Raw genomic sequence first — 14178 nt, forward strand, 5'->3', positions numbered from 1 at the left:
CAATAACACACAGCTGTAAGAAAACAGGTTGATATTTGAATCTGTGACTATGAAACAGGGTTTTTCTTTAAAATGAGGCTAACTGGTTTGGACAGGGATGGAATTCTCATCCTTGACTTCCTACATTTTCATTCCACAAACTCAATTCAATGCAGCAAGCATTATTGAGCATCTGCTGTATGCCAAGGATGGGGTTCAACTCACAGGTGAGACAAAGATGAACAACATTTGTGGTGCAATTAGCATGTGCCATAAAGTTACCAAACATCTTTGTACGTTATCTAAGTCAGAGGGTGTTAGATTAGACTAAAGGGCTCCTCCTGCAGTCACATCCCTCCTTCCTCTAAGTCTGCCTTTGGCACCCATTTCAACAGATTCCTCAAGATGGTCACTACAAATCCATTGGAGATGAAATCTATCCACCATACTTGGACTAAATGATCCATAATATTGAATCCAAGTCCAATATTTGGATTATTTAGAGCCTTATATTTCTGCTGACAATAGCCCATTTAGAATTTCAAGTAGCATCTGGAAACAGGCCATGGACAACCACTTTGATGTAACAACCATCGCCTGTGCTGACAACACAACCCTGCCCCTCTTCCTCTGTCAATTTTCAGACAGGCTGGCCATTCTGAATTCAACTGCTAGGTAATGTTACCTTGGAAATGTATCCTCTGGCCTAATGGAGTCTTGGAGATGTGGGGATCAGACAGACTTGAAGTCAAATCCTAAGCCCCAAACTCTCTAGCTGTGTAACCTTGAGCAATTTGTCTGAGCATTAACTTCCTCATGTGCAAAATTTGGCTAACATTGGTCTCAGCAGTTGTAATGTAATCTCACTGTTGTAATGATTGATGGAAGGCTATAGAGAAAGCCAAGAGACCAGCTTGTAACAAGAGCTCCATCAGCGGCAGCCAACGTCACCATTGCAAGTTACCGTCCAACTTACGTTTCACGTACAGGCGGCCTATCACCTTAGCAGTTCCATATCTGTTTGACACTTCACACACATAGCTGCCTGAGTCTGAGGGACGAGTGTTCTCAATGAGCAGCCCTGTCACGGTCTTCTGGAGCCTTCCAGAAAGTTCCAGGGGCATGTTGTCCTTCAACCAGCGGTAATCTGGCTCAGGGTGCCCAAGCGCTTTGCAAGGCAGTTCCACACGCTGCCCCGCCATGGCTTTGCGATGATCAAACCCATCCAGTATGGATGGGGCTGAGTTCGCTGGGTCTGCAGAGGAAAGGAAAAGTCTTAGATACAGTGGATGAGGAGTTGAAATGGACATTTAGAATCATAAGGCCTTGTGTATAATTTAAATTCTATACGTCACACCAAGTATTAATACAGATCTTTAAGATTTTGTATATGAACAGAAAAAAAAGAATGCCCTATTCACATAAATTTCTTCTGCTCAGAATTTGCAAAATTGTGAAGCAGAAGAGGTTCTGCTTCTCATTCTCTACTAAATAACTAAAAACTTCAGAATTGGCATGTTTAAACAGGAGTTACTGGCTTAGGCCAAGAATTGGGTTGTCTTATAACCAGAGGATGTCAGACTTCCCCTTTCAAAAGAGCAACAGTAGCAGAAATAGTTGTTTAACATTAGTAAAATTTATTTCACAAAAAAAGAGTTTTACACATAGTTGAATTTGAATTTGAATTTATTTATTCATTTCACAATATTGTTTGAGCCCCAAGTCCAGGACCAGCATGGAGTTAGGCGTTGGAGACACAGTGGTGAACAAGACAGGCAAAGATGTGCCTTCGTGCAGCTTACATTCTAGTTGGGTGGATGTGTGTGTGGAGGGGTCAGAAATGTATAGGTAAACAGATACATAAAGGTAATTTAGCATGTAGTAAGTGTGCAATGAAGTAAATAAAAGAGAATGACACAATAGAAAGAGTGAAGGTATAGGTTTTGGGGGTAGAGGGAAGGGGACTTTGGGATGGTCTTCTTGGATGGTCTCTCTGAGGAGATGATAGATCTGAGGAGAGAGGAGGGAATGAAGACCATCAAGTTGTGGCAAGAATTAAATGGTTAAAAAAATAAGAAGCTTCCAGATTATCACTTAGGACATGGCCCTGGTTTTAAAAAGTGATAATGTATAATTAACCTGTTCTCCCAAACGATGTTTAGCCTGCATTATATTCTTGAGCCCAATACGGAAAAGGATAAAATATTCTCAAGAACTAGGTCAGTGGAAATCACTCAGTTCAATGTCCAAGTTTGCTTGGAGGAAGTGATGTTCTCAGGGATTATTATAAAGAATGTAAAAATAGAGATCCCTGATGGGGTGCTGAAAATACAACTCAATGACCTTTCCTTGCTCTCTCTTCCGATTCTTCCTGTTCAGAACTGCACTAGACCACACGCATGAGTGGCCACACTGGTGTCCACAAGGATATTACAGAACAGATATGGGCTCCTAACTCCTGAAATTTTTCCTTTGTGTTGGCCAGAAGTGCGGTGGCAGTTTGATCTATCTGCAGTAAAATGCTGTGATTCCTTAGTCAGCCACCAGGGGCAGTCATCAGGAATGAGTGAAAACAACAAAAACATTCAGCTGAAACTGCTTCCTTTGCATCATCAGAGATAAACATCCTTGACACTCTGCAGCGCTTTTCACTTCGCTGGTGCCTTATGAGAACAATGTGAATGCCATGCGATATGATGAAGGGAACTAAATAATCTCCTAAGGAATACGTGACCGAGTTTCCAGGACTCTTCTGATGGTCCACTAGTCATTAACTAAAGAGTTCCATGTTCCCGAATTATCTTCCCTCACATGTTTGAGTGTGGGGCTCCAGAGGGATTAGAGGCACACAATTCTACAATGCCAGGCACAGAGCCCTTGCTGGCAAAGGTCTTATTGCTTCATTCCACCTCCCCAAGGAAATTACAGATGGACTTGGGAAAGTGTTGCTTTGAAGAACAAGTTACTTTCCTTGGCACTAAATAGTTACAAACTCTGTCATTTTGCTTAGAGTAGGAGGTAGGGTTGGGGTTGGATAAGGTGGCACAAAGAAGGTGTCACTCCTTTGGTGAGGCTGGCTAATAAAAATTTTTTGCAGGACAAGCCCACAATCTCAGGAAATAAGAGGTGCCCACTTCCAATGTTAGTCATAAAAAATAAATACCCAATGATTGCGATTAAAAATTTTATTCTGACTAAAATGAGTGATAGAAAATTCTCAAATATGCTTAAGATAGTTCTGTATAATTCTAATAACTTTTTAAGAAGTATAGATGGGACAGCTGGATATCCATATCAACAAGAAGAATTCTGAGCCCTACCTCATACCACCTACAAAAATGACCTTGAAATGGGTCCTAGACCTAAATGTAAGAGCTAAAACTATAAAACTTTTAGAAGAAAAGACAAGAAAAAGTCTTCATGACCTTGGGTTTGGCAGAGTTCTTAGACACAGCACCAAAAACATAAGTGGCAAAAAAATCAATATCTTAAATTTCATCAAGATTAAAATGTTTTACACTTTCAAAGACACCATTAAGAAAATAAAATAAGAAGCAACATACTGGGAGAAAATATTTGCCAATGATAGTTCTGATAAATGGTTTATATTCAAGAAATATAAAGAACCCTGACATCTCTATAATAAGAAGCAAAAATCAAAAAAATGGGCAAAAGGTTTGAATAGATATATCTCTGAAAAGGAAATACAAATGACTAATAAACACATGGAAAGATGCTCAGTATCATTAGGCACTAGGATAATGCAAATTAGAACCGCAATGAGATACTACTTCACACCTGCTAAGATAGTTACATTAAAAAACATGAACAATAACAGGTGCTCCTGAGAAAGTGGAAAATAAACTGGAACCCTCATACATTATCGATGGGAACGTAAAATGGTGCAGCCACTTTAGAAAACAGTTTGCCAGTTTCTTAAATTGTTAAACTTCAATTTACCGTAAAATCCAAAAGTTCCACTCCTAGGTGTCTACTCTAGACAAATGAAACCTAGGTTCACTCAAAGACTAGGTTGTACACAAATATTCATAGCAGGATTATTCATAATAGTCAAAAAGTGGAAAAATCTAAATGTTCGTCATTTAGTAAATACATGAAATAAATGCATATATACATACAATGGAATACTATTCAGCGAAAAAAAAGAATAAACTACTGATACATCTTACAACATGGATGAACCTCAAAAGATGATGCTAAATGAAAAAAGCCTGATACAAAGCCACATACTGTATGATTTAATTTATATAAAATATGCAGAAACCACAAATCTATAGAGACTGACACTAGGTTAGTGGTTGCCTAGAGCTGGGGGTGGGAATTGGAGTTGACTGCAAATGGACAGCAGGGATCTTTTGGGATGATGGAAATGTTCTACTGTTGAATTGTAGTGATGGTTGCACAATTCTATATATTTACTAAAATAATTGAATGGTATTCTTAAAGTGAGTAAAGTTTATGGTTGGTAAATTAAATCTCAACAAAACTATTTTACAAGAAAAGAATGGGGCATTTCTTTTCTATTTTAAGTACACAAATTAAGCAATGCTTGAGACAGGCTTTCATGGGGATATTTGGTCATGTACAGAATTAATACAACCAAACAGCATTGTATTTAATTTTCACCCCTTTGTCTTCAAACTTCTTATCTACATTTTTAAAAATTAGTTTTTGGGCCGGCCCCATGGCTTAGTGGTTAAGTGTGTGCGCTCTGCTGCTGGCGGCCCGGGTTCGGATCCCGGGCGCGCACCGACGCACAGCTTCTCCAGCCATGCTGAGGCCGCGTCCCACATACAGCAACTAGAAGGATGTGCAGCTATGACATACAACTATCTACTGGGGCTTTGGGGGAAATAAATAAATAATTAATTAAAAATTAGTTTTTATCACAAAAATTTGCAAAGTCACTCAAAAGTGGAGAAAATAATGTAATGCATCCCATATATTCATCATCCAGACTCAACAGGCATCAAATTTTTTTTATCTTTCGAATATCTGTTTATTTCTCTATGCTTTTGGTGCTAATGTACTTGAGTCAAATCATAGAATCTATGTTATCTTATCCCTATATTATTAGTATGTTTCTCTAATGAGTTTCCTTATATATTCACAATGCCAATATCACACCACAGTAATAACCTGTGTGTATCATTTATTATCTACTCCATATTCATTTTTTCCTGACAAGCTAAAAAAAGTCTTATTATTATTATTTTTACAATTGAGCTCAATAAATCAGGATTGTTCTAAAGTTAACATTTAGTTGTTATGTCTTTTGAGTCTCTTTTAATCCAGACCAGGATTTTCTCCTTTTTTATTTCTCATGTCTTTGACTTGTTGAAGAAACCAGGTGAGTTATCTTACAGGAAATCTCACATTCTGAATGTGTTTCTTCATAGTGTCATTTAATGTGTTCCTCTATTGCCAATTTTCTTATAAACTGGAATTTAGTTCTAATGGATTGACTAGATCAAGTTCAACATTTTTTCTTTCTCTTTGCATCCACATAATGTGTGGCTTTCCCACACTTAATGATGTTAAATTGATCAGCAAGTTCAGGTGATAATGTTTGTCTGAATTAGTTATTTTATTAATGGTTGAAAATGGCGATTTTCTAATTTTCTTATTTCTTTCATATGTAATTAGATAATTACATAGATGTAATTATTCTGTAAATAAGAACTTTCCTTCCTGAATTAGGGTTATGTGGTTATCTTGAAACACAGTAACTATAGGAAAGACAGGGAGAGTTTTTGTTGCTCTCTTTAATTATCAATTATCAAAATCAAGAGTTAGTGCCCTAGTTACCACTGTGTAGACCAATGAGATTCTTATTATTGCTTTTGTTATTATTAAATGTATATGTGTGTATATGTAAGTATATATGTACATATATGTGTGTATATATAATCATAACGAACCCGAGAGTTTTTACATATTTAATGGTTATCAGCCAAATGCAATCATTATTTTTGATATTCAACTCATCACACTTTTGACCAATGAAAGCCCTTTCAGAAGTTGGCTCCTGTATCATTTTGACAAGACTCCATTAATGTTTCAGGCTCATCTTATACATTTGCTGTCCCAGACCTATAGTCCACCATTCTTCCAAGGAGACATGGTCCTTTTTAGCGGAGAATCATATTTAAAGGAGACTGCGATGGAGATGTTAGAAGTGTTTGTTGCTATTGGCTGCCCATTGCTTCTGGGCCAATTCAGTGAAAGATTTTGGAAATACATATTCAAAAAATAAAAAACAAGTGTGTACTGATACTTTCAATTAGAATTTAAATTTCAAAGATTTTATTTTAATTCTTTGATTTTAAACTTTTACCTTTTCTTACACTGAAAATCTTGGTTCCAAATAAAAATAAGATAAATATAGTTATTTTCCCCTCTTCTATTATAGCCAGCACTGGTGGTCTAGTGGTTAGGATTCAGGGCTCTCACCGCCCCAGCGTGTGTCCATTTCCCATTCAGAGAACCACACCACCCATCTGTCGGTTGTCATACTGTGGTGGCTGCATGTTGCTGTGATGCTGCAAGCTATGCCACCGGTATTTCAGGGTCACCCATGGTGGATAGGTTTCAGCAGAGCTCCAGACTAAGACAGACCAAGAAGAAGGACCTGGCCATCCACTCTCAAAAAAATCGGCCATGAAAACCCTTTGAACAGCAGCAGAGCCAGAAGGTGAGAAACACCGGACAGAATTCTGCTCTGCTGTACACAGGGTTGCTAGGAGTTGGAATCGACTCAATAGCACTAACAACGAACTGCTATTATATCTTCTACTATAAATATAAATAAATATATTTTTCAAAAATTAATACTAATATAGACCTTGAGGGTATTATGCTAAGTGAAATGTCAGACAGAGAAAGACAAATACCATATGATTTCACTCATATGGGGAAGATGAAAACAACAACAACAACAGCAACAAATAAACACATAGATTCAGAGAATAGACTGGTGGTTACCAGAGGGGAAAGGGGTTGGGGAAATGGTGAACTGGGAAAAGGGGGTCATTTGTATGGTGAAGGATAGCAGCTAGACTTTTGATGGTGAACATGATGTAAGTGTATACAGAAGTTGAACTACAATGTACACCTGAAATCTATAAAATATTCTAAACCAATGTTACCCCAATAAAAAAAAGCAAAATAAGGCAACCAAATGAATTTTAACAATTTATTTTAAGCTGTGTTTATCTTTAGAATATATTTTTAATAGATATATAATAAAAAATTATGTCTTAAAAAGTTACTTGAAATAATTATTTTCTGTATTTGGTTATCTCAATAACTTGATATGCATTTACATTCATTTGCTTCAGTGTATTTTCCATTTTTAACATTAATTTTTTAACATAATATTTTGAAATATGAACCATTCACATGATTTTAAAGTTGAAACTATGTAACAAGATATACTCATATATGTCTTATTTACATCCACATTCCTTCTACTTTTTCCCCTAGAGTCAAACAATTTTATTAGTTTTTAGGTTACCTTTCCAATATTGCTTTTCACAATTATGAGAAGATCTACATGTATTTCCCCACATTCCTTACATAAAAGACTGTATGCTATATATACTGTCCTGTACCTTCCTTTTTTCACTTAACAATATATCCTAGAGATTACTCCATTTCGGTAATAGAGATCGTCCTCACTCCTTTTTATGCCTGCATATTACTCCACTCAATGTCTGCAACATAATTTATTTGATTTTCCCCTATTAATGGATATTGGGGTTGCTTCCAAGGTTTTGTTAGTATAAGTAATGCTGTGATTTGTAACTTTGTGCATAAGGCATTCTTTTACTACTCTATCTATGGGAAAGTTTCTTAGGTTACTTGCTCAAAAACTAAAGTCATATGCAATATTTATGTAAATATTGATAAATTATCCTGCATGGAGGAGAGGAGGTGTGTCATTTTTAACACCCTCAGAAAGACTGATCAAGAAAAGGGCAGGGGAGTTAGAGAGTAAAAATCATCAAAGTTAGGTGAATGCAATTGGGACATCATTACAGCACTAACCATCCAAGATCATCTTTTGTTTGTGCGTGTGTGTGTGTGTGTGTGTGTATGTGTGTGTGTGTTAGGAAGTTCAGCCCTGAGATAACATCCATGCTAATCCTCCTCTTTTTGCTGAGGAAGACCAGCTCTGAGCTAACATATATTGCCAATCCTCCTCCTTTTTATTTCCCCAAAGCCCCAGTAGATAGTTGTGTGTCATAGTTGCACATCCTTCTAGTTGCTGTATGTGGGACGCAGCCTCAGCATGTCCGGAGAAGCGGTTCGTTGGTTCAGGCCCGGGATCCGAACCCGGGCCACCATTAGCGGAGTGCGCGCACTTAACTGCTAAGCCATGGGGCCGGCCCCTCCAAGATCATCTTAACCAACTCTTCAGTCCTGGATGATATGAAGCTGAGCATTAGTCCCTATGAGGGAAAGTTCTATTTCTGCTTTTCTCTCATTCTTAGAGGATAGTCCTTTGACATCTCAACCCAAAGAATGGGGTGTTTTCCATGCTCCACTTTGATGGAAGCTAGATTATTTTTTACCCTCCTGACCCTTCTAGACTTTCAAAACTTCTCAGGCTTTGGCTATCTCCTCTAGAAAAGCAGCCCTCAATGCCAGACTCACTTCTTGTGGCTGTTTTCTTCTGGATTTTGATCCTGTAATTTTTCACATCAGCTCCTAACAACTTCCAGCAGATGTTTTTTATACATTTAAACAGCCTTTTTAGTTATCCTCAGAGGGAAAAAAAATGATCTAAATAACCTAGTCCCAGTATAGAAATCACAACCATTTTTTTTTTTAATCAGGCCATTTGGTTTATTTTATTGATTTTTTTAAAGAAAAAAGCTTGTTTATTACTTTTACTGTTCTTTTTGTCTGTTATCTATTTCATTAATCTCTTCATATTTTTCCTTAGAAGTAACTTGAACTTATTCCTTGGATGCCCAAATAATTTTTGCTTGCTGTTTACAATTCACAACTTTTATTAGAATATGTAGCATATTGACTATGCTGGGTCCATTTTCCCAGGTACAGGTGCATCACTTCAATATGTAGTAATTATGTATTTTTTAATTATAGGAAATTTTCTTAAGTTGTTGTTTTAAATACATATTCTGATCTATTGTTTGGTTTTTTTCTTAAGAGACTCTAATTATACATGTATTTTATCATCTTTTCTTTTCATCTGTATATTTTTCCATGAATCCTTTTTACCTCTATTTGTGTGATTTTCTGCATGTTTTTATTTACTGCTCTTTTTTTCCCCACATTATGCTTTCTGTGGTGTTTATTCTCTGGTGTGTTCCTTCTGATTTAATTTTAATTTCATAACTTTTCATTTTTCCTAATTCTTTCCTAAATTATTCCATTTCTTTGTTTCACAGATTCTTATTGTTTAGCTATTTTATTTATGAACTCTATTCTGATTTATGCTGCTCTTTCAAAGCTTTAAATCATTTTCAAATAATAAATTACAATTTTCATATGATTTATGTCCAAATTTTTACAAATTATTTCTAATTGTCAATACATTATTTGGTTCATTTTCATCTTTTTTCTTGTAATAAAGTTGTGGAAGGTTAAATCTTTTTTCCTTTTTGCTCCATTTTAAAATGAAATAGGATTCTTAGTTAATTAGGAGAAGCTTCTTGCAGGATAGGATGATATAAGTGATCTTTTCCAGCTTTCTCCATTGATATCACCAGTGAAGGACTCACAATTTAGCCCATTTCTCAGAGCTATGCCTGCCTTGAGAGGGTTTCCACCTTTAGCCATGCTTTTCCAGATCACTATGTTACTTGCTTCCGAAGGCAGTACTCTCACCTTTTCGTGCTGTATTTTTCTTGCATAACATTTTATAGATGGGATTCCTCCAGGCCTTCCATGCTACCTGAGCCTTCCCTCTTTGCTACTCTTAGAGTTCTACTCTGGCTTAAGTTGATTTCTAAATCCAGCAGTTTCCCTCAGGGTGAGTCTCTGTCCTTCTGAAAGGAGTATTTTCTAAATACCTCTGAGATCTTTGAGGACTTAGAGCACCTCTGAACTACTGATCATTACTGTTTGTTCTCATGACCCTTTTGCACTCATCTTCAACTCAGAGCTCATGCAGGTCTATCCAAGGCCTGTGAATATTCTTAGACACATTTTCCCAGGTTTCCACTCAAAGGATGGACCTCTGCTTTTGGAGATGAGCATTTGTTGACTATTTTGCAGTTCTGTGACTACAAAGTAGTCCAAATAAGCCTTCACCTCTCCCCATCTACCACTTCTGTGACACTGCTGCTGTTCCTACACTGCTCCTATTGTTGTCAGTAGTTTGTCCATGCCCACCCATACTCAAAAGTTTCTTGGGAGTCCCCATCACCTAGTTTTGTTGAAGATGTCATCCATGTGCTTTTTCTTTTGTCCTCCTATTTGGTTTGTTTTCATTTCAGGAGGAGTTTGGGATCATTAAAAACCTTGCTACTAACATGCCCCCACCATGACCCAAACCCCATGTGTACATTTTTACATAAATTTAAATCTAATTTAAAATAAAATTCATTTCTCTTTTCCTTCAAATCTTAGACTTCTAGAATAGTAGTCTGTACTCAGTGTCTATGTTCTCATCTTTTAGCATGAACAATTTCCACCCTCAACTACTTTATTTAAATTTCTACGACAAAAAGTCACAAGAGTTATTTGTCACATACAGTAGACTCTCTTATGAGTCTTTCAATGACACATGACTCTGTTGACCCCTCCCTTCTCCTTGCAACTATCACCTACACCTTTAACTCCAAATGTTCAGCCTTATTTCTGCCTTTCTCTTCTGCTGGTGTCTTAGTGTCTGACATTCCCTCAGTAGATTATGCTCTGGTTCTCCTCTTTACTCTCCACAAATGCTCACGAGGCAATCTCATGGACCCCTGTCACTTCCTTGGTGATCAAATACTCACGATTCCTGTTATCAATTTTTGAAACATCAGTGAAGCATTCTTAAAAAAAGCTTGGGATTAAGAAAAGTAAATTTGCCTTTCTAACCTAGAAAGTTACATTTGGAAACCAGTACTTAATGATTTAGAGTGGAGATAAACAAGGTTACCTTTTCAGGTTTCCTTATTTTTAGATTTTCTCTTTCTTTCAGGTTTCTCTTTTGAGAAAGATGAGCTCCCAGATTATCATCATATAATTCACTTTTTTTGTTGTTGTTTAAAACAACACATAGAGACAGAGATTGGATTGGTGGTTACCAGAGAGGAAGGGAGGAGGGAGGAGGGCGAAAGGGATGATTAGGCACGTGTGTGTGGTGATGGATTGTAACTAGTATTTGGGTGGTGAACATGATGTAATCCATGCAGAAATAGAGGTATAATGATGTACACCTGAAATGTATACAATGTTATAAACCAATGGGACCACAATAAAATAAAAATTTTTTAAAAAAAGAAAGAAAAATAATTTACTTTTTTTGATGGAGAAATGTTTATTTGTTTGTTATACTCAGCTCAAATTAATCTTATACCAGGATCCACCCAGCCCCCCAAATCTTTCCCCTTTATTGTCTCAATATCATCATCATCAAGTTCCTCTTCAATGCAGACCAGACCTTTTCCAGGACACTCTGAACAAGTAGAACATTGTGCTATCATCAAAGCTACCATGGACTGAGATGACAGATTCCATTCATTTCTAATTCATTTTTCTCTATAGTGTTTTTTTAATTGAGTATATTTTTAGTGTACTGATTGTTCTGGCCTTAGCAGACGCAGCAGGGCATACTAACTGTAAAACTAGGGAGAAAGTAACAATTGACATGAAAAAGAACAGGTAAGGAGAAAACATTTTTGTATTCAGAGTAAAAATCACTGAATTCTGACTTAACGTTTGTGCTGGACCTTGAAAGACAGGCTTTGGCTACTTTCAGGATGTGAATGGGGAAGAGGAATCCAGAGAGAGCGTGGCCAAGGGCAATAAGTAGGTGTTTAGGAGACAAAGTTTTTAATTACTCCAACATTCAACAACTTTCCATCCTTTCTCCCTCACAAAGCATCAATGCCAATAAAATATTTGTTGCATGGAGCAATTTTATATTCTAAAGCTACAAGGGCAAAGTCCAGATATTTTGCATTTGATTTTCTCATACTGAGATGGACATTTCACACGTCTAAACTGCTCCATGAAGTGTTAATGCATCACTGTGTGAACACATTGCTTATATGTTTGACAGATAGACCTATATCAAGCCAATAGTGAAGATTATGCAGCAGATCGATATTTCCTCAAAGTATAAATCCCATGGCAAGAAACTGACCTATTTACCAGAGTGGAATCAACTGCTTTCAGGTTTCCTCGCCTTGAGTATAACCCTAGAAAGGGGAGGGAGGATGTGAATATACCTTTAACTTTAGAGGTGTATAATTTCCCCAAGCAACATTGGTAGGCATAATATGGGGATGAAGAGATGTGTTCCACATGATGCTCTTCTCCCTCAGAGCTATGCATGGTGGGAAGCATCTTGGTGCTGGTTGGTATTATCAATGACAAAACATACAATATGGAGAGCAAGAAGGTGTTGTCTTCAAAATAGAAATGATATTGGGTCAAAGGAATTTGGAATTTGACAAGATATGAAATGGCTTCACTTGGAATATCTATATTGGTACTGTATTGTATTGATATTGGTTTAAAAGACCTTAAGTTGCTAAAATATTTCGGAAAAAGACTGAAGCCTTCATTTTAGTCGCGAATTCCACAATTTTGGTTGAGTTGTCTGGTGACATGAACAAAGGAATGATGGAAATAGCAAACACAGTCTTGGTGAGTTTTTACCTGATACAAAAAGTCTAGCACTGTTGCTCTGCCTCGTCTCCCCAGTGTATCTGTGCCGCGTGATACAGCGGTAGTTATATAATCCATCTTCATTCTGTACATCTTTAATATACAAGGCTCCAGTGGATGTGATGAGAAATCTAGATCCTGAAATAGAGGAAAACCATTACTCAATTAAAATAGGACAAAAGCCACCCAATCACATAAGCAAAGTTGTCGAATACTATTTTTTCACCTGAAGGAACCTCATGCAAAGGCTAATAATAGGGTGTGTGTGTGTATGTGTGTGTGTGTGTTACTTTAAGGGTCCAAGCTATTTTAATTTTTCAACTACCCTAAATTAGGAGTTTTTACTAAATATGCCACTCAGTAAATATATTCTTAGAAAATCTAATCTCACGAATTAATTTTTTAGGTCATGTATTTATCTTACAGCAACAGAGTTGGCATATAATTGGCACATAGCTAATTTAGCAGATTTTTCTTTGACCATCACGTTTATCTTAGAATGTGACATACTAAGGGAGTATTAACTTTCTTTCGTAAATTTCTACCTCATGAAAGTATAAACTTTTGCCTCAGTTTGAAGTGTTTCAATAAATACACAAAAATGTTAGATTATAAAGCAATAAAATATTCCACAAACTTCCGGGAAAGACTATCTTATTTCCTCATAATAATAACCAACATTTATTGCTATATTCTAAGAAAAAGATCAATTCTACCTGTATTCAGTGTTTTAGAGTACTCTGCTATTTCTTAATACCCACTCTAATAATTGACAATAACTATTTTCACCTCAGGGGGAAAAATCATATCCAGACATTCCTCTCCCAGATCAGCATAAAACATGGTGAACTCTCTCTGACCTGTGAGTTTTTTATTTACCTTTAGATTGTGAATTTATTTTTAAAATTAACTGTCCTTGTCTGATCTCTGGTTTTTGTCCCTGCAACTCTAGTTGTACAGAAATGGCCAACGCTCAGAGATCAAATACCAGCGTTGCTTTAAGAAGAATGAAGATGGTTTTTCCTTTGAAAATATAAATATTTAAAGATAATTTTCACTGTTCAATTATAATCTTATGATAAACCAAGTAAAAGCAAAAGAGTACACCTCAAAGTGAGTTGTTGCACCTACATGGTGGGTGACTCAGTATACCCTGGAGTGAGTAGTTGCAGCTACATGTTGGGTGACTCAGTGCACCTCAGAGTGAGTTGTTGCTCCTACATGGTGACTGACTCAGTACACCCCAGAGTGAGTTGTTGCACCTACACGGTGGGTGACTCAGTACACCCTAGAGTGAGTTGTTGCACCTACGTGGTGGGTGAC

At 36.8% G+C, this 14178-nt stretch overlaps 1 protein-coding gene across 5 annotated transcripts in view; it reads right to left on the minus strand.

Moving 5' to 3' along the window:
* Window positions 1-14178, minus strand: part of DSCAM (DS cell adhesion molecule) — a 625552-nt gene that overhangs the window by 276905 nt on the left and 334469 nt on the right. For all 5 annotated transcript variants that reach the window (XM_058523126.1, XM_058523125.1, XM_058523130.1 and 2 more), the window contains exons 4-5: window positions 12847-12993; window positions 956-1234 (exon numbers count right to left, since the gene is read on the minus strand). In XM_058523126.1, the coding sequence (XP_058379109.1) occupies window positions 956-1234; window positions 12847-12993 (426 nt within the window). The remainder of the gene's footprint in view (window positions 1-955; window positions 1235-12846; window positions 12994-14178) is intronic.

This window comes from Diceros bicornis, chromosome 27 (genome assembly GCF_020826845.1).
Source record: "Diceros bicornis minor isolate mBicDic1 chromosome 27, mDicBic1.mat.cur, whole genome shotgun sequence".
Lineage (NCBI taxonomy): Eukaryota > Metazoa > Chordata > Mammalia > Perissodactyla > Rhinocerotidae > Diceros > Diceros bicornis.